This window comes from Armigeres subalbatus, chromosome 3, assembly GCF_024139115.2.
Source record: "Armigeres subalbatus isolate Guangzhou_Male chromosome 3, GZ_Asu_2, whole genome shotgun sequence".
Lineage (NCBI taxonomy): Eukaryota > Metazoa > Arthropoda > Insecta > Diptera > Culicidae > Armigeres > Armigeres subalbatus.
Genome location: NC_085141.1, coordinates 17,959,160 through 17,982,559, shown reverse-complemented (window position 1 = coordinate 17,982,559; position 23,400 = coordinate 17,959,160). Strand labels below are relative to the sequence as shown.

Below are 23,400 nucleotides of genomic sequence, written 5' to 3'. Positions count from 1 at the left end.
AAGGAACTCAAGAAACTTCCGACATTATTAGATTTCTCCGAGAATGTCTTTTGGCTTTTTGCTTCAATTTCCTCCAGAGATTTCATTGAAAAAACTTTTGAAATAAATCTAAAAATTTATTTTTTAATTCTTCTGGATGTCTTTTCGAAAATTGAAAGAATGAATTTTAAGAATTACTTCAGAATCTACCTCAGGAGTTTATTCGGAATTCAAAACTTTCTCCTGGAATTCTTTCGAAAATTCTTCAGAAATATCTTTTGACACTCCTTTAAAAATACCTACGGAAAATATTTTGGTAATTCTTTCGGAAAAATCTTCGAAAATTCTTTGGAAAATTCCTTAGGGGATTCATTCGAGAAACCCGTTACGAATTCCTTTGAAAATTTCTTAAGGTTTTGAAAATTTGCGTAGGAATTTCTTCGGAAATTGCTTTAGAAATTTTTTTAGGAATTCATTTACAAGTTCCTTAGGAAATTCCATCGAAAATTCCTATGGAGATTCTTCCAGAAATACCTTAAGGAATTTCTTTACAAATTCTTTCCGAAATTCCTAAACAAAAACCCTACAGAAATTCTTTAACAACATTCTTCAGCATATCTTTCAGAACTTCATCCAGGAAATCCATTAAGGAATTACTCAGGACATTCCTCAGTGTTTTTTTTAAATTTTTTTAATTCAGTTACTTTTTATGGTTTTACTGAAGAAAAAAAATGCATAAAGGAATCTCTGAAGAATTATCAAAGGAATTTCGGGAGATAAAATCCTACATTTTCTTCTGGAGCTTCTCTCGGAACCTTCGCCAAGATTGATTAAAATTGGCGTGATATCAGTTTTTTCTTCAGTACAATGTAGGCGTAAATAACAAAATTTAGTGAAAATATTCATTGTGGCGAGTCACGTGTCCCATCGTGCCCTAGTTGAATTTGGCAAAGTTATTCAGGATGTATATGATTACAAAACGGTGCTTAGCATAATGAGTAGATACTTCTTCCTATAGGATGCGTAAGCTAGCAGCCAGGGTTTGCAGAAATCGCTCTAAATAGATAACGAACAACGATAAAAAAGACAAAAACTATTCCGAATCATAATAAGCCAAGATAACAAATTTATCAAACTTGTATACGAGTGCGAAAAAGCAGAATCGGATAGGCAGCCCACACAGATGAGTGATGATTCTCGCTCATTTTGTGTTGGAGACCGCACAGCTGTGTAGAATAAGTTGAACTACATCATCAGAACCAGTGCTTCCGCGTTTGGGGATTTCAAAAGAAATTTATCATGAGCGGTGTTTGCAGAAATCGCTCCCAAAAGAAAACGAACAACGATAAAAGAGAGGCAAAAACTGTTCTGAATCCAAACAAGTCATGATAATATACAGGGTTTGCAGAAATCGCTCTCAATAGATAACGAACAACGATAAAAGAGAGGCAAAAACTGTTCCAAATTATAACAAGCCATGATAACAAATTTATCAAACTTGTATACAAGTGCGAAAAAACAGAATCGGATAGACAGCCCCCACAGAAAAATGGTGATTCTCGCTTTGTTTTCGCTCCTTTTGTGTTGGTTACTGCACAGCTGTGTAGAACAAGTTGAAATGCATCATCCGAGCCAGTGCTCCCCGCATTTGGAGCTTTCTAAAAGAAATTTATCATGGGGTATAACATCCCGAATCAGTTCTCTATCATGACAGCTTGCGAAAAAAGTTTCTCGCGGTATGCTACATATCGTATATGTACACAGAGATGATAAGTGAGAGACTTGCTCTTTCTCTTCAGGATTCAATCCTTGATAATATATTTATCAAACTTGTATACAAGAGCGAAAAAACAGAATCGGCTAGGCAGCCCCCACAAAGAAGTGATGGTTTTAGTTTTGTTTTTGCTCGTTTTGTGTTGGAAACCAGTAGCCTTGCGAGCAAAGGCGTAGGATTGCTAATCCGGAGATGGCGAGTTCGATTCTCGGTCCCGTCTAGGATATTTTAGGGTGGGAAACATTCTCGACTCCTTAATAACTGAAGAAATGCTAACAGAATACTAAGTTGAAAAGCAAGCCAAGTTCCAGGTGAAATGTAGAGCCATTGAAGAAGAAGAAGTCTAGACCAACATTTGAAAAGGGCGTAACAGCCAAAACTTAGTGTTGGGAACCGCACAGCTGTGTAGCACAAGTTGTAATGCATCATCAGAACAATAGTGCTCCCCGCGTTTGGAGCTTTTTAAAAAAAATATCATGGGGTATGGGCTTGCGAATCAGTGCTTTATCATGTCAGCTTGTGAAAAAAGTGTCTCACGGTATGCTACATATCGTATATGTATGGGGTCGTACACTAATTATGTAAGCACTTATCGGGGGAGGGAGTCTGCCATTTTCTTACGCTCCATATAAATGAAAAATGATTTGTATGGGAAAAATCTTACATGGGGGGAGGGAGGGTTGAAAAACATATAAAAAAATGCTTACGTAATTGACTTGTACGGCCCCTATTGAGAGATGATAGGTGAGAAACTATTTTATTTTTTTTTGGATTTAATTCCTGCTAGCAGCTATAAAAGAATAAGGTACCCCGGGAGCAAGTGAGACCTAACAAAATGATAGTTCAGAAAAATATTTCAATATTGGTAGTGAAAGAAATAGTTTTACCTGTAAGACTCACTTACCCCTTGAAACGGAGTAAGTGGGACCTATTCTGCTTTATATTGTCGAATGAAAATAATTTAAAGAATGTAGATATAATATCCATCCATCGTTCACACCGCGAAAATCGGAGGACTGTGGTGGGCCGGGCACGTAGCCAGAATGTTGGACAGTAGCCCGTTTAAACTAGTTCTCGACAACGATCCGACGGGCACAAGAAGGCGAGGTGTGCAGTGGGCAATGTGGATCGATCAGGTGGAAGATGATTTGCGGACCCTCCGTAGACTGCGTGGTTGGCGACGTGTGGCCATGGACCGAGCCGAATGGAGAAAACTCTTATATACCGGACAGCCCAAGTAACATTTTAAGTTTTATTCCGCTCTAAGAATGGTTTTCAAGATCAATTTATAAGATCTAACAATAAAACCGAGTAATACACGGCAACCTTTTGATGGCCACTATAAGAGTAAGATATTGCCAAGTGGCCCTCTCCAGATAGCCACTATAAACCTATTATAGGAGCATTTAGAAACCCTTTTTAAACCACCCGCAAAAAGGGAATTTGGCTGGGGCAGCTGTCAAAATGTTGCATTAAAAAAGAGAAACAAATCTTTGCAGAAAAATAATAACAAAATGGATTGTTGATGAAAATTATGATGATGATAACAAAATAATATTTTATTTCAGGTTGTATTTTCGATTCAGTACCATTGAAAAGAAGTGCGCTTCCGATTTGATGGTCAAATGTTGTGAAAAAATAAGGTTGAACACCACGCGCCGGCCATATAACGTAGTTCAGGGGAATAAATCGAAAATATTGATTACCACAACATCTAGGATGTCCACTAAATCGATTAGTATTTTTGCCCAAACTATTAATTTATAAAATTATTTATCGGAAAAAGTATGATAAGCGGTGAAAATTTCGTTAAATCATGCATTTCAGTGATATATTTCACTGACTGCGAAATACTTTTCCGTTTTCAATATGGCCATCATGGAATTTGATCAGAAAAATTTTGCTTTTATAAAACACCGTCATTAACTCTTCGCAATACAAACATTCTTATGGGGGAAATTCATTTGACCACATTATGACCAAAAATTGTAGCTTTATTCGAGCGTTGAAAATTGGATTTATTACGCTCTTCATCACTATCATAGATCAGTTCATATGGTTAATAGGCATTTGACGTTTGAAGCATTTTTCAGCAGATTTATGGGAGGTTTATTGATAGCAATAAGAGCGCCAATAAAACTGAGCAATCAGCTTCGTGATTGCTGTCATAAGTCCGCAATAAGAATTAGATAAATCCAAGAAGCAAGGAAATTGTTACTTGGGAGGCCACTTCGGCCTTAGTCTGAATAAATAAATAAATAATAAATAGGGTAACCGTACTTTTAGTGGAGGTAGCACCAATACTGGAGTTTATACACTTTACGATGGTTTCAGTTGATGCGTCGTGTTTTAAATGTCCTGTTAAATCTAAACTTATCTTAAGATTTCGCTTGAAAAATCATTGAAACCACCACCACCACCAAACCAAACCACCACCTATAGTGGTGCAACTGTACCAATAGTGGCGAGTCTCGTAAGAAACCAATGGATAGCACCATTATAGTGCACTATGGGAATCAAAATTAATTTTTACCGCCACTAAAGGAACAGTGTACCCATAGTGGTGCAAGCAATATTTGATAATTGTTGATATTAAATGACATCTATCTCATTTTTGTAAGCGAATTCATTAGTTTATCTATTAGCTAAGTTATTTAAACTGTAAATTTTCCCTAATTATCAATTTAAAAAAAATGTTTTCTTTTGTGAATCTACTAATACCTCCACTATTGGTACCGTTACCCTATAATATCCATATTATTCCTGAGCCGTAGTATTTTCATATCATGGATGGAGGTTTAATGCTTGGTGGACTTTTGTTTTTGCAATAAAAATGGGATTATAATGTTAGCATATATGCGAACAAAACAAGAGTCGACTTACTGTTTAATTGTCTGTTGTCTTGTTTTCCATTAGCTTACTTTTGTACCAAATGTTATAGATGGCAAGGATAAGCAAATCTTTATTCACTTTCCGAATGAATATTTTTATGTTGAAAACACAAATTGTTACATAAATCATTACTTCAAAAGAAACGTTTTTATTTAGGCGATGCACCGTGTTGTAAAATTGTATTAGAACGACATTGCCAATTCATGTTTTAGCACATTATTTATCTGAAAATCTGTAAATCCAAAGAAAAATTCGAACAAGACGAAGCCTGTTGACCTATTGTAGAATAAAAAGATTATTTGCACTGTAAACGGAATAATGTCGCATAGTTATAACCATTACGGTTTTTCATGCGGGAGATATAATTTTCAGAATGTAAAATACACAATAGGCAATTGGCTGTACAATACTTTCTAACAACGGAACTCTATGGGAAATGTTATTCAATTATGTCCCACTTGTCCCATGTTTGTTAAAACTCAAGGGCAAGTCAAAATTGCAGATTTAGGCTTTAATTAAAACTTTGAAATCTTTTTCGATGTAACAAAATTATAAAATTGCCTGAAATATTCACTTTCCACATCAATAATAAATTTAGAAACGACTATTTTGTTGCATTTCAACGAATTTTGTAGCTTTTCACGGTAGTTTAAAGTCATGATCAAGCAATAGCATTAGTTTTTGTGTCAGGTGAATTCGTTGATGATGATCTTTCTAGAACATTGTTACCATTAAAAACGTTCATAAATGCATCGGCAGCCATAGTACCCACTTACCCCGCATTTTCACTTGCTCCCGGGTAACTTTTATTGTTTAGAACTATCTGGCGTATTCTGGAGCATAGTATTTTTGTCAAGTATTAATGTTGCGATAAGATCTTTTACATATTTTCTTCTAAACGGTCATTAGTGAATGAAAAGTTAGAAGTTAGAAGTCAGTTCTTCCTTGTTCCTTATTGTTTTCTTATTTCCTTCATCTTCCTTCTTACTTTTTTGATTTTCCTCCTCGCTTCTCAGTTCTTCCTTTTTCCTTCTTACTTGTTCATTCTCCATTATTACTTCTTCTTTTTGTGTTTTTCCTTCCTCTTTCTCCTTCCTTTTTCTTTCTTCCATCTTTCTCTTTCTTTTTCTTTTTCATCTTTTTTCCTTCTTCTTTCATTTTCTTCCTTCTTGCTTCTTTCTAGTGCTTTCTCCTTCATTATTCTATATTCCTTCTTACTCCTTTCTTCTTCGTTATTCTTTCTTCCTTTTTCTTTATTTCTTTTTCCTTTTTTTCTCTTCCTCCCTCCTTATTCCATTGTCTTCTTCTTCTTTCTTCCTTCTGTTTTTTCCTTTTAACTTCATCCTTTTTCTTGTTCCTTATTCCTTCTTTCTTCTTTCTTATCCCTTATTTCTTCTTCATTCCTTCTTTCATTTTTCCTTTCTTTTTTCTTCTTGCTTTTCTCTTTTTCTCTCTTCCTTCTTTCTTCTTCAGTCTTTCTTCTTCCTTTTTCATTATTCCTTCTTCCATCTTCCTTTTTCCTTCCTTTTTCTTCCTTTTTCTTCCTTATTTCTTCTGCCTGCTCTCTTCATTCCTTATTATTTTTTCCTTCCTACTTCTTACTTCTCACATATCTCTTCGCATAGAAGAAGAAGAAGAAGAAGAAGAAGAAGAAAAAGATGAAACGACTGCTTTGTGATTAAGTGGAAGGGTTTATTTTCGGCTTGCAGTCTTTTAGATGAGTTGAATGCATTGATCACCTACACTGTTTCGACATCAATAAACCATAAAAACCAAACGACCATAATAAACCGTGCTATAAAGACACGCACACTGGCCTTCTTAGATATGTGTTACATCACAACCGCTCCAGATATCGTCAATAGACGTACTAATACCGACGGACTACTTCGTGCATGCACGCAAAAGAAAGCGTTCCCGAATTCGTGAACCTGCAAAAATACACCGTGATTTAATTCATGTATTCGGGAACACCAGTCACGTCTTCCAGAACGTTCCAGAAAACGTGACTGTGTTCCCGAATCCGTGACTGTTGTTCACGAAAAAATACACCATGAACTTGTTAGTTCACGAATTCATGAACGCTTTTTTTGCGTGTATGCACATAGCACATCTTCATCCGGGTGTATCGGGTACTAAAATTACAACGGCCGCCACCACCCAACACTTGTTCAATACCACTGATTACCGCATTATCCCACCGTCTCCGCTACCACCAACTCCACCTCACCAATGCCTCCCCTCGATCAGCTAAACCTGCCGCCATGATCGTCAACCCATTAGGAATTAATTCAACTGTAGTGAACACACTCAATAGGGACCTGTACCATATAAAAATCCAACCGGTTTAACATTTTGAGAATGTATTTTCTCAACGATATTCTCACAAACCTAATGTTGAACCGTAAGACATATATAATAAGCTTCGTTTCTGAAATTTTGTTAATGTTTAACCCATTTAATTTCTAGTACGTGTTACACTAGTGCATAAACCATTTATCGACAATTGGGTTGTTTAGCAAAGAAAAATATTAGGTTTTTCATTGTTTAATATAAAGAGCTTGCTTTTCTGATCTCCAACACATTTTTTTTATTTTGTTTGTAAACCTTTTATTTACATTTTTATACAGCAAACAAAAAGCCATTTAAATCGATAGAATGACACTAACATTCATAGAATGACAGTTGGCCCATGCAGCATAAGAACAAATTTTAAGTCCCATATAAATTTAAAATGCAAATTAAAAATAGTTCCGGGGCTCCAAAAATGCTGAAAAATTGGGGTTATGCTTAGTTTTTTGTGCAGATTCAGAATATGTAAAAACATATATACCCCTAAACAACCCAATTACCGTCAGATCATCGATTTCCGACAACGAAGATTTTAGTCAAGTGAGTCTGTAGTATTTAGTTAGCCTACAGTTGGGCTTCAATTTAAATTATATGTAACCTATTCATAAATCGTCATTTCCCCAAATAAATAGGCCCTGAAGAAGGTACCAAACACCGAAACGTCGGCAATGATTACATAAGAATCATTCATCTCATCTAAAAGACTGCAAGTCGAAAATAAACCCTTGCAGATATTTTTATAGAACGCTCAAGACTCAGTGTTACATGCAAATCAACTCAGCTCGTTGAACTGAGCACATGTCTGTCTGTTCGTGTGTGTACAGAAGCTAGAAAAAATATAAGCTAATTTTTCATACAGCACACACACTTAAACTATTTTGCCGACTTCAACAAAGATTCCAACAGTCAAAATTCGTTTATTACTTTACCGAAACTTCAATATTTGACCGAAGTATACGGCAAAGTTTACATTCTACCGAGATTTCGGTAACGATTACCGATGGCTCGGTAAAGTTTACCAAATCTCGTTACTTTTTTAATCAGGATTCGTAAAAATCATTTTCAAGAGAGATCTAGATAACAGCCTATAGCTGAAAGCTCCTTAATAAAGATTAGAAAAGCATCTTCTTCTTCTTTTTTACTTCTTCTTCTTCTTGACATTACATCCCCCACTGGGAAATTTCCGTCTCGCAGCTTAGTGTTCATTAAGCACTTCCACAGTTGTTAACTGGGAGGTTTCTAGGCCGAGTTACCATTTTTGTATTCGTATATCATGAGGCTAATATATATGCCCAGGGAAGTCTAGAAAGATTCTAATCCGAAAATTTTCAATGAAAAGTTAAGGCCTTTCTGTTTACACGGTTAATCAAGGATTAGTCAACATGGCTCAAATAGTTAAATCCGGGTGAGATGCCACACCGTTTAAAAATGTTCTTTCTTTTCAATTCTAACAAAACAATACAGTTCTTTATAATTTATTCGAAGCTCACTTTAACACAAAACAACAACTATAGATTTATTTTCTCTCTCTCGATTAGAAGAACGTCACATCCCAACATCTAGTTCTCATCCACTGCAATGGATTCATCCTCGTCGGATATCACGTTAAGGTCAGAGTCCCTAAACTTGCCATCTTCACCGGAACAATCTTCGTTGGATCCCACCGATCGGCCGTCCTGCTGATCGTCGCTCATGTTGCCACTCAAATCATCGTCGCCAGCCTTCGGGGAAGTATTCAAGTCACCGTAAATTCGCGGCAAGTTTTGCATCACGTAGTTGGTATTCTTGATGATGTCGTACTTGTTCTCTTTGAATTCGCTCAAGAACAACGGCGACGGATCTTTCGGTGGTTTTTCATCACCGTCCGCCAGAAGAGGTGGCGAAGAGAGATTGATTGCCGTAGTGGACTTGGGTCCGTCACGCGGCTTGGGCACGCTAAATGCGGATCCCTGTCGATCGTTGGTACCAATGAGCTTGGAGTGTTCGCTTTTGATGCTTTCCGAGTTGGGCGACGTGAGTTCCTTTTTCCGATCGTAGATATGGCCGGAAACGCGGAGATCGATGAAAAAGTGCAGAGGATCGATGCCATAGGGAGGATACAATGGCGGATACCACACGGGGGGTGGTGGAGGCAGGATCAGATCAGAGGGTGGCATCGATGCTGTTGGAGGGTCTGGAATAAGGTTGGCGTTCATGGTTGGTTTTTCATTTGGTAATTTCGCTTCAGGGGATGGTTTAAAATTTTCATTGGACTCCTCGTACTTCGAGGTAATGTTTCTGGAAAATGCGGACAGTTTGTTAGTTAGTTCGAGTGGCTTCTCCGGATGTCCAGGTGCTTTCTCTTCCGAATCTTTGCTTTCTTTTATAGATTCTGGGTATAGACGGTGCTGGGACCAAGACCTTTTCCTAGGGCGCCGTGCTGGAAGCGACAGGGACTGAGCTTGTGCCTGTGCTTGCTGCTGCTGCTGTTGTTGGTGATGTAGTTGCTCTGCATTGCGTAAGCTCTCATTTCTTTTGTTGGCAACTAAAGAACGTAGCATTTCGCTGAAGAAGAAATTGTGGGGCCCGATGGCCGGTGTGAACATGTACGGTGGATTAGCAGCCATCAGTTTAGAAACGAATTCCGAATTACGATAGTCGTTCGGGCCCAGTCGTTGCTTTGGTTGGGTTTGGGATTGCTGCTGCTGCTGTTGCTGTTGAGATTGCTGGGTATGTTGCTGTGTTTGCACTTCCTCCGTCATTTTGATGGATCTATGAGAGAATGGGGATACAAAAATAGATGAACTGATTACGCTTGATTCCATTTCGAAAATGTAATTTAAACGAGCAGTAGCAGAAATGCTTCATCCCAAATGGGATGTATGTTTACAGTTAATTTGAATTCGAAATGAGCTCGAGTTATGAATGAGCTGCAGCAACGAAACGGATACATGATATGTGAGAGTTGAGAACAATTGAGTTTCCGGTTTCCGTTTTATGTGACAGCATGTGTATCTACAGTCCCGGTGCCTCACTTTGATGCATAGGTGTTTTAAATGCAGAAAGTTGTGGATTGGAATAAGAAGGAAATTGATTTCAGCAAATGAAATAGATTATTTAGGCAGGCACTTTACATATCTATGATATTTGACTGGTGCTGTTATAATTATTTACATTTTTTTACTTGAAACTAGGTGATGTTCTAAGTTTGAAGACAATGGAGAACAATAACATGGAAGTGAAGCTTTTTGATTTTCCATAATACATTACACAAAAATAGATATTTTTATGAACATTATGCGACTTATTTGAGCGCTATAATAGTTATTATAACACTAATGCGAGTATTGTAATCCAGAATTGCAAAAGATAGTTTAGGCAATTCGTACTTTTCACTTATGGATATTTCTTTTATTCTACTCTCTCAAATTGAATGAGATGGCTGCCTCTAAAGTCTCATTGAAATGGTGTACTCCTTCAGTAGATCCGATTTGGAAATGATTTATTTAGTCTTACGACATCCTGTCTAGTGTAGCTCCCATTCAGAGTCAGAACAATTCTATTGTCAGTCCAAAATCAAATAGTGTGCCGTATCATTCCAAAACTAGCTCTTCTCACGGGCAAACCAAGAACAATTCCCCAGCCCTTACATTCTATATCCGAATGAAACACCCCGAGCGGATGGAAATCCTTCGGGCGTCTTTTTCTTTGGAGACAACTCGAAAGCAAATGTTAAGAAAACAGTTGAATGTGCACATTCCATTCGTGTCGTCGAAGGAGATGATGCCAAGAATAATGAAGACAAGAGAGACTCCCTCCGGATAGCTATTATTTGCACACTCACCTGAAACGTATGGAATGTCGAAAGGAATCTTGTGTCCGGGCTTGAGGTATTATCTAATCGAGAAATAAATCGAATGTAAATTTGTGTACCTACTGGGTTTGGCTATGACACTCCGTGCCAATTTGTCCCTGTTCTGTATGATTTATTTGCTTGTGATTTGAAGTGAAATATCCCATTCAAATGAGAAAAATCCAGTAAAAGTTTAAAGCTCATTAAAACACTTTGATGTAGCATCGAAACAATAAAGTACCGCTTATCATCTCTTCCTCATAAAACAATTGACTCAATCTGCTGCAATACAACCTCCCCGTCAGGCGTACGCGGGTCCTCGCGGCACGCGATGAGCCTCATCACCGGCTTTGTGGAGGTGGTGTTTGATTGTTCAAGTGAAAATAATTAACTCCAAATTAACTCTTACAACAGGCAGGCTGCCGCGAACCCATTCCAGGCACGCGTTAATCGTCGCTGTGCTTTCATTGAAGTCACGACCGCCTCCCCTTCCATCCGCCACCAGCATCGGAAAATCCGGCACGGCGATGATGTCACACGACGCCGGAGCCGATGGGTGGGGTTTCAATAAACTTTCTCGTTTTACTTTATTTTCCCAAAGTAAATAATGAACCGCGTAGGTTTTTCGGCGACGAGCTTCAAAATTGGTTACACTTTTTCAAGCTGGCATGCAAATGCGACTCCAAGCTGTCGTTCTTTGACGTTGACTAACCCAATTTCACGAAACAAGCGTACGACTGAAGGACAAAAATGGTATTAAGGCAGGGCTGGTACCCGGGTAAAGATGAATAACTAATTGATAACAAATTTTATTATTCGGTTATCAAACATTTTGATAACTGAGCTTGTTATCATTTTATTTGAATTAACAAAAACGATACCAGAATTTTGTTCCAGAAACAACTAAATGAAATCAAATTAAGTTATCACTGATACCAAGTTGATAACACATTTTGTTATATATGTTATTTACTCAAATAACTAATTTAGTTATCATTTAGTTATCAGCCGTCACTGTTTTGTCGACCAAAATAGGTAAATCTTCTTTGCCGACTTCGTTGCGCATTGTAAAAAATGTTGGCATTCACTGGGATTCGAACACGAATCGAGTGATTGTACGGCGTCATCTCTAGGCACTCATCCAATTACGCTTTCTTGAAGAGTAGAAGAGAAGAGCACTACGCTTTCTACAATCTTACATTTACTGAAGACTATTTATAGTCAAATCTTGATGCCATGACCATTTTATGTCAATCACAGTCGGCTGGACAGAGAGCAAAGCAGAATAACTTATTAATAACAAAATTTATTATCCAGTTATATTGATAACTAGAATTGTTATCATTTTGTTCGAATGAACAGTCAACATAACAAAAATGAAAACCGAATTTAATTTCAAATAGCGAATCGGCAATCAATTGGGATAAATACAGTTCATCTTTTTTTTATTTAAAATTTTTTTTTCAGTTGCAGCTTATTACATAAATATATAAATACTAGGCAATCGTTCCCGACCTTGCTCAAGTTAGTTTTTCTCATTAATTGTCAATCACAGCAGCGCCACATTGTAAATCGATTTCGGCGCTAGGTTTTATTCAAACAAATCCACTTGTATTTCGCAGTGAAACGTTCCATGTTTTCATATGCACATATAGACACTGCTGATCCCAGGAAGAATTAGTCTATGAAAAATCTTGCTATTTGGAGAATCCTCTCGCTAGTAAAATTGAGAAAACAGAAACCTCAACTCATTCTTATTCATATACTCTCCAGGAGTCGATGTTCTAAGACTCGATATCGACTTATGGAAGCAAATATTTCCATACTAAAAATTGTTTTATGGGTTACTTTGATGACAGTACTCCTACCACATGATTTTCTATTACATCTCGATATGTCCATGAGTAGACCGTCTCTTAACTATCGCCGCATGAAAGTTTGACTGTAGATAACGATTTCCCCCGGGTTTGTATTTGGCGTTCATTTCTTGGTTCAAACTGGTCGTAGTTGAGCATATTGCAGGGTCGCACTCCAGATCGACTTCAGTGTGAGCATTAGAGTGATTCAAATTTTGACTTTTTCGCTCCCCTGTGCTTAAACGATTGTTTTTGCTATTTTAATAGTCCTCCCAAATTTTTAACTGATTTGGATGTAATTTGGTTGTGCACGTGCCGTTTGAAGGTTATATGAAAAATTCTATGAGAATTGCCACTTATGTAAAGGATCGTTTCGTGAAGCAGCCCAGAATCTATTTGAATATATTTAACGCATCGCCATCATAGACTAGATCCTAAGCTGAAAGCTAGTTGTTGTTGCGAAGCAATCTAACTTTTGTGAGCAAAATTATAAATAAAACAGAAATGCTCATTATCCAGCATTTCGCGCGCGGTAATGGCTGCCATTTTTTGACACTTTTCTAGGCAGCCAAGTGTCAAAAAACGGCAGCCATTACCGTGCGCGAAAAGCTGGATTGATATTGATGTTATTCTTTTACGTGTTAAATTAAATTTCCCACTATTCAGTATTTCCATAATAACTTTAGTTGCCAGGATCAATTCGTTTAGCAACAACGACGATATTTCCCTTGTTAAATTTCCTATGTTTCTAACGTATTCATACATTTTAGAGCTTAATGGGCAGTGATGGGGAACGGTTTTTCACAAATTTACTGTTTTCATAGTAATTTTCATACAAGCTTCAAACTGCTTGTGCTCAGTCAAATTACATCCAAATTAGCTAAAAATTTAGGACGATTATCAAAATGGCAAATGCCATCGTTTAAGCGTAGGGGAGCAAAAAAGGCAAAATTTGAATCACTCTAGTGAGCATGATTGTTTTCTCCACATCACACCAGATCGTTGCATTTTCTTGATTATCCGACATTCCAAGTTAAATTTTCCGCTTTCCCATATATATGAACACTCCGGATCCCAAGACGAATTATATTGCCTCAAAGCAAATGCAAACTCATTTTTATATATAGACGTTGTCCTGCAAAGTAGGCGGCTAGTGAAGAGTATTCACCATTCCTGAATGAGCACATGCCCTTGGATCATATGTTCCGGGAGTTGCAAGGCCATGTTAAGTACTAATTCAACTACAACGTATGGTTCTCAGATACATACATATTTCATTATTCAACAACACCTGAAATGAAAGTAAAGATAATAAGCACAGTATAAAACAAATAAGAAAACTAACTCTTGCGCAAATGCCTTTGTTGACAGAGAAATGAACACAATTGGTAACGGGGAAAATCATCGTCTGCTTAGACGAAAATTTCAGTTCAATGTTTGGAAACAGTTCTTGTCATACTTTTCATAGCATCCGCCATTATTGTGAGAATGGAAAGCTGGATAAATATTAATCCTAATCTGTATGGTAAATCTGATTAAGGAAAGATTCGCAGTTTTTATTTGGTAGAGTTTTACCTCGTGTTAAACATATTGGGATGACCATTCACCATAAAATATGTCCCTAGGGAAGTTGTTCCCACAAGTTAGTTTGTTTCAAAGAATAGAATGCTTAGCACGATGTCTGAACGACCCGAAATGTGAAAGAAAATGGCAAATTTGTATTGATAATTAAAATTGTTATTATTCAGTTATCAGTTAATTACATGATTGATAACTAAATATCAAAATGATAATAAGGATAACTTAGTGTGTTATCAGTTTGATATCATTTCAGTTATCTGGCTTTGCTCGGGTAGCGTGTGACACCGTTATTTTTTTTCATGAATATGTATGTGCGCGGTGCGGAGATGACATACAGCCTTTTACTCGATATTGAAAAGACCTTTACTTAAGAAAGGTATTTTTTTAAAGGTAATACGAAGAAAGTGCCAGGATTTATATCTATTTTCAAACCATCGTGTAAGGTAAAATTCAGTGTTTAAATGTATAAATATGTATTTGTATCTATTTCAAGTTTTGTGTCAAAAACTGGGTGACCTAAATATTCTGTACTATAATGCAAATATAGTGATTTTAATTTAATTTATTTCAAAAAGTTTGATATTTATTAAAAATTATCCAGAAATTCTAGTTTTGAGGGAAACGTATATTTGCACAGTACTACAATTAGTCAATAAACAGCCATTTCATTGGAAGGCGTTCTTTTATCTTGGTTGATTGAATAATAACATTTTTGTTCATTTTTGCATTTCTCGTACAACAAAGTTGTACCGAAAGGCTATCATTTCACTCCGAAAACGAACTTTTTATAAAAGCCTCGAAAACCCATAGTGTTATATATCAATCTACTCGGTTTAACGAGCTGAGCAAATGTCTGTCTGTCTGCGTGTATGTATGTGCGTATGTGTGTGTACGTGTGTGCACGAAAGCTAGGCAAAACATTAGACAACTTTTCATATAGTAATCCTTAACCGATTTTCCCGCAATAAGTTTTATTCGACATGAGACAGAGTCTAGTTGATCACTATTGAATTTTAAAACGATCTGCTAACCAAAAGCTTGGGCAGGAAGATGGGTATTTATTTATTGGCGCTAATACAATACGGTAATACAAGACTGCTTTTAAGTCATCGGACACAACTTGCTGGACCTAATAAATGAATATTCACGAATTGGACACGTGCCACAAGCTTGGAAGGGATCTCTTGTGATTCCTATTCAAAAAGTTGCTGGGACGATTAAAGCCGAAGAGTTTCGTCCCATCAATATGTTGCACACATTAGAGAAAAATTTGGAACTTGTAGTAAAAGGCCGGATGAAAAGAAACAACTGGCTGATACCGGAACAATCGGGATATCGAGAAGGTCATTTTTGTGAAACCGCATTGAATTTGGTATTAGCTAAATGGAAGGAAAATGTAGAGCGTAAAGATACAATTGTTGCTGTGTTCTTGGATCTAAAACGCGCTTTTGAGACAATTTCTCGGCCCTTATTGTTGAACACAATCAAGCGCTTTGGAATTTCGGGATCTGCATACACATGGTTTGAAAGCTATTTGTCTGACAGATTTCAAAGGACTGCTTTTAATGATTCTGTTTCTAATCCCGTGGAGAACACGCTCGGAGTGCCACAGGGAAGTGTATTAGGGCCTATTTTATAAATTACTAGCAGATCGGACCCTGGGTTGCTCGGGATCAATGTACATTGGTTTCAAATGTCAAATATTGCAGCATTCTAGATCGATTTCTGTAAAATCGTTTTGAATTTCTTCACTACTCACCAACTGTTTCAATATTTATTATTTTCGAGCAACTCCCGCTAAAACCTATGTCATATTGTACATATAAACATAGCATCTGTCGATTAAAACACGATTTGACTATTGGTAGCAAAATACTCTTGTATAAATCAATCATCTCTCCTTATCTGGATTTTTGCCCTTCCATCCTATTCTTGGCCAACGATACACAAATATCACTTACAAAATAAAATAATGCGTTTGATTTTAAAATGCGATAGATTCACTTCCTCAACTTTCCTGTTGGACGCCTTACAATGGCTGTCAGTGAATCAAAGAACAGTGTACTTGACTATGGTGTTCATTTTTAAAACGGTTACTGCCTCGATATTTGAGTGATCGAATTGAAAGAAGAAGTGATATTCATAGATATAATACAAGACACGTTGATAATGTGCGAACATCCTTTTTTTTGTATGGCGCTTCACAAAACACTTTGTATAAATGGTATAAATGTTTTTAATTCGATGCCTTCGCACATCAAACGTACAGTCACGCTAACGTAGTTCAAGAGACAATGTATTTCACACTTCAAAGCTGCCTTTTGAACAGCTACCCGGCAATTTTTTTCCCGTTCAAACATGTTAATGGACCATTTTTATTTCTATTATTTACTAGCAGACCCGACGAACTTCGTTTCGCCTAAAATTGATTAGTTCTCGAGTTATGCAGAAATTTCGGTTTCATTTGTATGGGAGCCCCTCTTTCCAAAGGAGGGAGGGGTCTCGAACCATCTTAAGAACCTTCCCCGACCCCAAAAACCTCTGCATATAAATTTTCACGCCAATCGGTTCAGTAGTTTCGGAGTCTATAAGGTTCAGACAGACAGAAATTCATTTTTATGTATATAGAAGAAGAAGATAGAAGAAGAAGAAGAAGATAGAAGATAGATTGAGCATTAGTAAGCTAAAACGTTCGCCTCGATGATGATGATGGATTTTAGTTTATTGGCGTAGTTTATTTCTGAACCTTTTTTTGTGTAGTCTACAAAAGTTTGAGCATCGTGTGTGGATTACAGATATGAATGATTTTAAATAATTCGCATAACTTGCATAATTCGAACTGTTGAATCATGCTTTTGAATTAGTAGTTAGCCTTCTGGTAGATTATTTTGTACTCGCGGTTATTCCGAAACATTTGCTATCGACGGAGCGGTTACACAGGTTTTTATGTTTGGTTGTCGAACCTAATGATTCATGTTCAGATAAATGTGAGTTTTAGAGTACGATCTTGGTTTGTGAATTGAACGCGATGTTTGGCGGAGCTTTTGAAATCTGTGCGAGAGGTTCCACAAGTTTAGCTTTTGATGAGCTCCATGTATCACTACTGTTGATTACGAAAATTCTAGGCGTAGTTCTCTAGTTCATTTTACCAATTATTTTTTGTTGTACAGTGTGGAATTCTATTTTGAATTTTATATCTGTTCATACAATCGGATCGTTTGTTTGCAAAACCGATTACACTAAGGTTTTTTTTACGTCGCTCCATGTACCGCGTAAAAAAACCGCGTAAAAAAAAACCGCGTTATTTCAAAAAAACGACGCAAAAAAAAAACCGCGCTATTTTAAAAAAACGACGTAAAAAAAACCTATTGGGGGACTTAGAAAATTTTATATGTTGGTGCCTACTGGGGACTTAGAAGATTTTTTTATGACGGTGCCTACTGGAGACTTAGAAAATTTTAAATTGGGACTTATAATGGACGGGGCTTCTTCCTATTTGTTTGCTAGGTGTTGTTTGTAGGTCATAGTACGCGTGATATGGTACATGGTTTTTGTGATATGAAACCAAAAATGTGTTCCGATCTATGCTCAAGCTCATCCAAGAATCTCCTGAAATAAGGCCTTGAGATCTATGGAATAAGGATCTATAAAGATCTGTCCTCTTGTTTCAAATATGGTACTTGCTCTGTGTGACTCATATAATAGATTGTGTTCAAAGCCTAAGTTATTGGTCATCCAAAAAAATCCCGAAGTAAACCAAAGATCTGTCCGCCTGTTTCAAATATGGTACATGCTCTGTGTGACTCATAGAACAGATTGTGTTCAAAGCCTAAGTTCTTGGTCATCCAAAAAAAAATCCAAAACAAGGCCTTTAGATCTACACGCGTAACCAAAGATCTGTCCGCCTGTTTCAAATAAGGTACATGCTCTACGTGACTCATAGAATAGATTGTGTTCAAAGCATAAGTTCATGGTCATCCAAAAAAAATCCGAAGCAAGGCCTTTGGATCTATACGCGTAACCAAAGATCCGTCCGCCGGTTGCAAATATGGTACATGCTCTGTGTGACTCATAGAACAGATTGTGTTCAAAGCCTAAGTTACTGGTCATCCAAAAAAATCCCGAAGCAAGGCCTTTAGATCTACACGCGTAACCAAAGATTTGTCCGCCTGTTTCAAATATGGTACATGCTCTGTGTGACTCATAGAATAGATTGTGTTCAGAGCATAAGTTCTGGGTCATCCAAAAAAAATCCGAAGTAAGGCCTTTAGATCTATACGCGTAACCAAAGATCTATCAGCCTGTTTCAAATATGGTACATGCTCTGAGTGACTCATAGAAAAGATTGTGTTCAAAGCCTAAGTTCTTGGTCATCCAAAAAAATTCCGAAACAAGGCCTTTAGATCTACACGCGTAACCAAAGATATGTCCGCCTGTTTCAAATATGGTACATGCTCTACGTGACTCATAGAATAGATTGTGTTCAAAGCATAAGTTCATGGTCATCCGAAAAAATTCCGAAGTAAGGCCTTTAGATCTACACGCGTAACCAAAGATCCGTCCGCCGGTTGCAAATATGGTATATGCTCTGTGTAACTCATAGAACAGATTGTGTTCAAAGCCGAAGTTATTGGTCATCCAAATAAATCCCGAAGCAAGGCCTTTAGATCTACACGCGTAACCAAAGATCTATCCGCCTGTTTCAAATATGGCACATGCTCTGTGTGACTCATAGAATAGATTGTGTTCAGAGCGTAAGTTCTGGGTCATCTGAAAAAATTCCGAAGTAAGGCCTTTAGATCTATACGCGTAACCAAAGATCTATCAGCCTGTTTCAAATATGGTACATGCTCTGCGTGACTCATAGAATAGATTGAGTTCAAAGCATAAGTTCTTGGTCATCCAAAATTTTCCGAAGTAAGACCTTTGGATCTCTGGATTCTGGAACCCATTTTGATGAGCTCAGCTGCGACACCATCCTTACCAGCTGCTTTATTGGTCTTTAGCTGTCTGATGGCATCCTTAACTTCCCTCAGGGTATGGGCAGAATTCCGTTGTGTAGGCTAAACGGTGATTATGCTTAAGCTGAAGAACCGGTCTTTGATCCTCAACCTGCACATTCTCTCATGAATCGGTCACCACCAGATCGCGCCTTTGAATATCGCCCATCACTATGGGGACAAGAAGGCGAGGTACACAGTCTATTATATGAACCACACAGAGCATGTACCATATTTGAAAAAAGCCGATAGATCTTTGGTTACTCGTGTAGATGTAAAGGGCTTACTTTGGAACTTTTTTGGATGACCAAGAACTTATGCCCTCCTTAGCCGTGTATCTTGGCTTAGAAATCTCGCAGTTGATAACTATGGAAGTGCTTAATGAACACTAAGCTGCGAGGCGGCTCTGTCCCAGTGTGGGGATGTAATGCCAAAAAAGAAGAAGAAGAAGAAGAACTTATGCTTTGAACACAGTCTATTCTATGAATCACGAAGAGCATGTACCATATTTGAAACAGGCTGATAGATCTTTGGTTACGCATGTAGATCAAAAGGCCTTACTTCAAGGATCTCTTGGATGACCAAGAACTTATGCTTTGATTACAATCTATCCTATGAGTCACATATAACATGTAGCATATTTGAAACAGGTGGTTAAATCTTTGGTTACACGTGTAGATCTAAAGGCCTTACTTCGGAAGTTTTTTGGATGACCAAGAACTTATGCTTTGAATACAATCTTTTCTATGAGTCACACAGAGCATGTACCGCATTTGAAACAGGCGGACAGATCTTTGGTTACGCGTGTAGATCTAAAGGCCGTGCTTCGCGATTTTTTTGGATGACCATGAACTTAGGCTTTGAACACAATCTATTCTAGAAGTCACACAGAGCATGTACCATATTTGAAACAGGCTGATAGATCTTTGGTTACGCGTATAGATCTAAAGGCCTTACTTCGGAATCTTTTTGGATGACCAATAACTTATGCTTTGAACACAATCTATTCTATGAGTCATGCAGAGCATGTCCCATATTTGAAACAGGCGAATAGATCTTCAATTACGCGTGTAGATCTAAAGGCGTTACTTCGGGATTTTTTCGGATGACCAAGAACTTATGCTTTGAACACAATCTATTCTATGAACCACACATAGCATGCACCTTATTTGAAACAGGCGGATAGATCTTTGGTTACGCGTATAGATCTAAAGGCCTTGCTTCGGGATTTTTTTTTGATGATCAATAACTTATGCTTTGAACACAATCTATTCTATGAGTCACGTAGAACATGTATCATATTTGAAACAGGCGGACAGATCTTTGGTTACGCGTGTAGATCTAAAGGCCTTGCTTCGGGATTTTTTTGGATGACCAATAACTTAGGCTTTGAACACAATCTATTCTATGAACCACACAGAGCATGCACCATATTTGAAACAGGCGGACGGATCTTTGGTTACGCGTGTAGTTCTAAAGGCCTTACTTCGGGATTTTTTTGGATGATCAATAACTTATGCTTTGAACACAATCTATTCTATGAACCACACAGAGCATGCACCATATTTGAAACAGGCGGATAGATCTTTGGTTACGCGTGTAGATCTCAAGGCCTTACTTCGGAAGTTTTCTGGATGACCAAGAACTCATGCTTTGAACACAATTTTTTCTATGAGTCACACAGAGCATGCACCATATTTGAAACAGGCGGATAGATCTTTGGTTACGCGTGTAGATCCAAAAGCCTTGCTTCGGGATTTTTTTGGATGACCAATAACTTAGGCTTTGAACACAATCTATTCTATGAGTTACACAGAGCATGTACCATATTTGAAACAGGCGGACGGATCTTTGGTTACGCATGTAGATCTAAAGGCCTTGCTTCGGGATTTTTTTGGATGATCAATAACTTATGCTTTGAACACAATATATTTTATGAACTACACAGAGCATGCACCATATTTGAAGCAGGCGGATAAATCTTTGGTTACGCGTGTAGATCTCAAGGCCTTACTTCGGAAGTTTTCTGGATGACCAAGAACTCATGCTTTGAACACAATCTTTTCTATGAGTCACACAGAGCATGCACTATATTTGAAACAGGCGGATAGATCTTTGGTTACGCGTGTAGATCTAAAGGCCTTGCTTCGGGATTTTTTTGGATGATCAATAACTTATGCTTTGAACACAATCTATTCTATGAACCACACAGAGCATGCACCATATTTGAAGCAGGCGGATAGATCTTTGGTTACGCGTGTAGATCTCAAGGCCTTACTTCGGAAGTTTTCTGGATGACCAAGAACTTATGCTTTGAACACAATCTATTCTATGAACCACACAGAGCATGCACCATATTTGAAGCAGGCGGATAGATCTTTGGTTACGCGTGTAGATCTAAAGGCCTTGCTTTGGGATTTTTTTGGATGATCAATAACTTAGGCTTTGAACACAATCTATTCTATGAACAACACAGAGCATGCACCATATTTGAAACAAGAGGACAGATCTTTATAGATCTCAAGGCCTTATTTCATAGATCTCAAGGCCTTATTTCAGGAGATTCTTGGAAGAGTTTGAGCATAGATCGGAAGACATTCCTGGTTTCATATCACAAAAACCATGTACCATATCACGATCCATACTAGCGTACTATGACCTACAAACAACACCTAGCAAACAAATAGGAAGAAGCCCCGTCCATTATAAGTCCCAATTTAAAATTTTCTAAGTCCCCAGTAGGCACCGGCATAAAAAAATCTTCTAAGTCCCCAGTAGGCACCAACATATAAAATTTTCTAAGTCCCCCAATAGGTTTTTTTTACGTCGTTTTTTTAAAATAGCGCGGTTTTTTTTACGTCGTTTTTTTAAATAACGCGGTTTTTTTTACGTCGGTACCGCGTAAAAATATCCGCGTAAAAAAAAACCGCGCAAAAAAAACCGCGTAAAAAAAAACTTCAGTGTACATCGATCTTATTTAATTATCTTAAAGATAACTCGTCCAGCTCAAACCTTTGTAGGGGTATGTGGCGGGACCATCATCATCATCATCATCATCATCATGGTGACTTTTTTCTGATCTAATCCATATTTGATTTTTATCAAAAACTAATTATTTATTTCAAAGGACAAATACCCCACTATTTTTGTATTTCGTTAACAATAGGCTTCTTCAGCTAAAAAAAAGCTTATTCGTCAAAACTTGATGGGACATTTAGTATTGCTTCCATATCCGAAAGTCTAGTCTACCATCTTCATTCGTCATTCGTCCACATTGGTAGCCACCAGCCCTGTACGGAGAAAGCGGAGAAAACCCACCGCTACAGATTCATTATTGTCTCCTTCAGTCGCGCGTACCTACGGCTACGGTACTATGGAAGGAGCAGCCGGCGCATGGCACAGCAACCGCAGTAAAAAAAATAAGGGAGCTCAGATTTCAACGACGATGAACGAAGTCAGCTTTCGTTGGTTCGGATATAATGTGGGTGGAGTAACCGAAGTCAGGCTGGAAACTCCTTCAACGTGTTCCACTATTTTTTGCTACTAATCTTTATTTGTAAGGGGGTAGTGGTGCAGAATACATCATAGGTTTTTATAACGACGACCGTGTTCCAGTATGGTTGAACACAGATTTAAAGATTTGTGAAGCAATTTCTGCCCGACTTTTGACGATCGGCATGATTATTCAAATCATATAATGACTTACTCAGTTTTCTTTTCATAGACTCAATTGATTACTACTGAGTATGGCAACTGCGTAGGGTCTCCAGTTAACCTTGCGAGCAAAGGCGTTTGATTGTCAATCGGGAGATAGCGAGTTCGATTCTCGGTCCGGTATAGGATGTTTTCGGATAGGAAACATTCTCGACTCCCTGGGTAAAGTGTATCCATTGTCCCTACTTATCACACAAGATACATACTCATTACTCATGCAATGGCGTGCATAGAAAAGCTTTCAATTAATAGGTAATTGAGGAAATGCTAACTGAATAATTGTAGAAAAGCAGGCCAAGCTCTAGTTGGAATGTACAGCCATAGGAGAAGAAGAAAAAGAAGATGGCAACTGCGTGCAATAAAACATAATTAGGCCTGCCAATATTGACAGCTGCCACTAAAAGTGGCTCTCAGGTCAAC

General features: G+C 37.7%; 1 protein-coding gene across 1 annotated transcript in view; it reads right to left on the bottom strand.

The window, feature by feature from the left end:
* Positions 1 to 8,469: 8,469 nt before the first annotated feature.
* The window catches only part of LOC134219543 (uncharacterized), a 54,608-nt gene continuing 39,677 nt past the window's right edge, over positions 8,470 to 23,400 (bottom strand). The window contains exon 2 of the mRNA XM_062698289.1: positions 8,470 to 9,748. Coding sequence (XP_062554273.1) covers positions 8,557 to 9,738 — 1,182 coding nt within the window. The 5' untranslated portion in view covers positions 9,739 to 9,748 and the 3' untranslated portion in view covers positions 8,470 to 8,556. The remainder of the gene's footprint in view (positions 9,749 to 23,400) is intronic.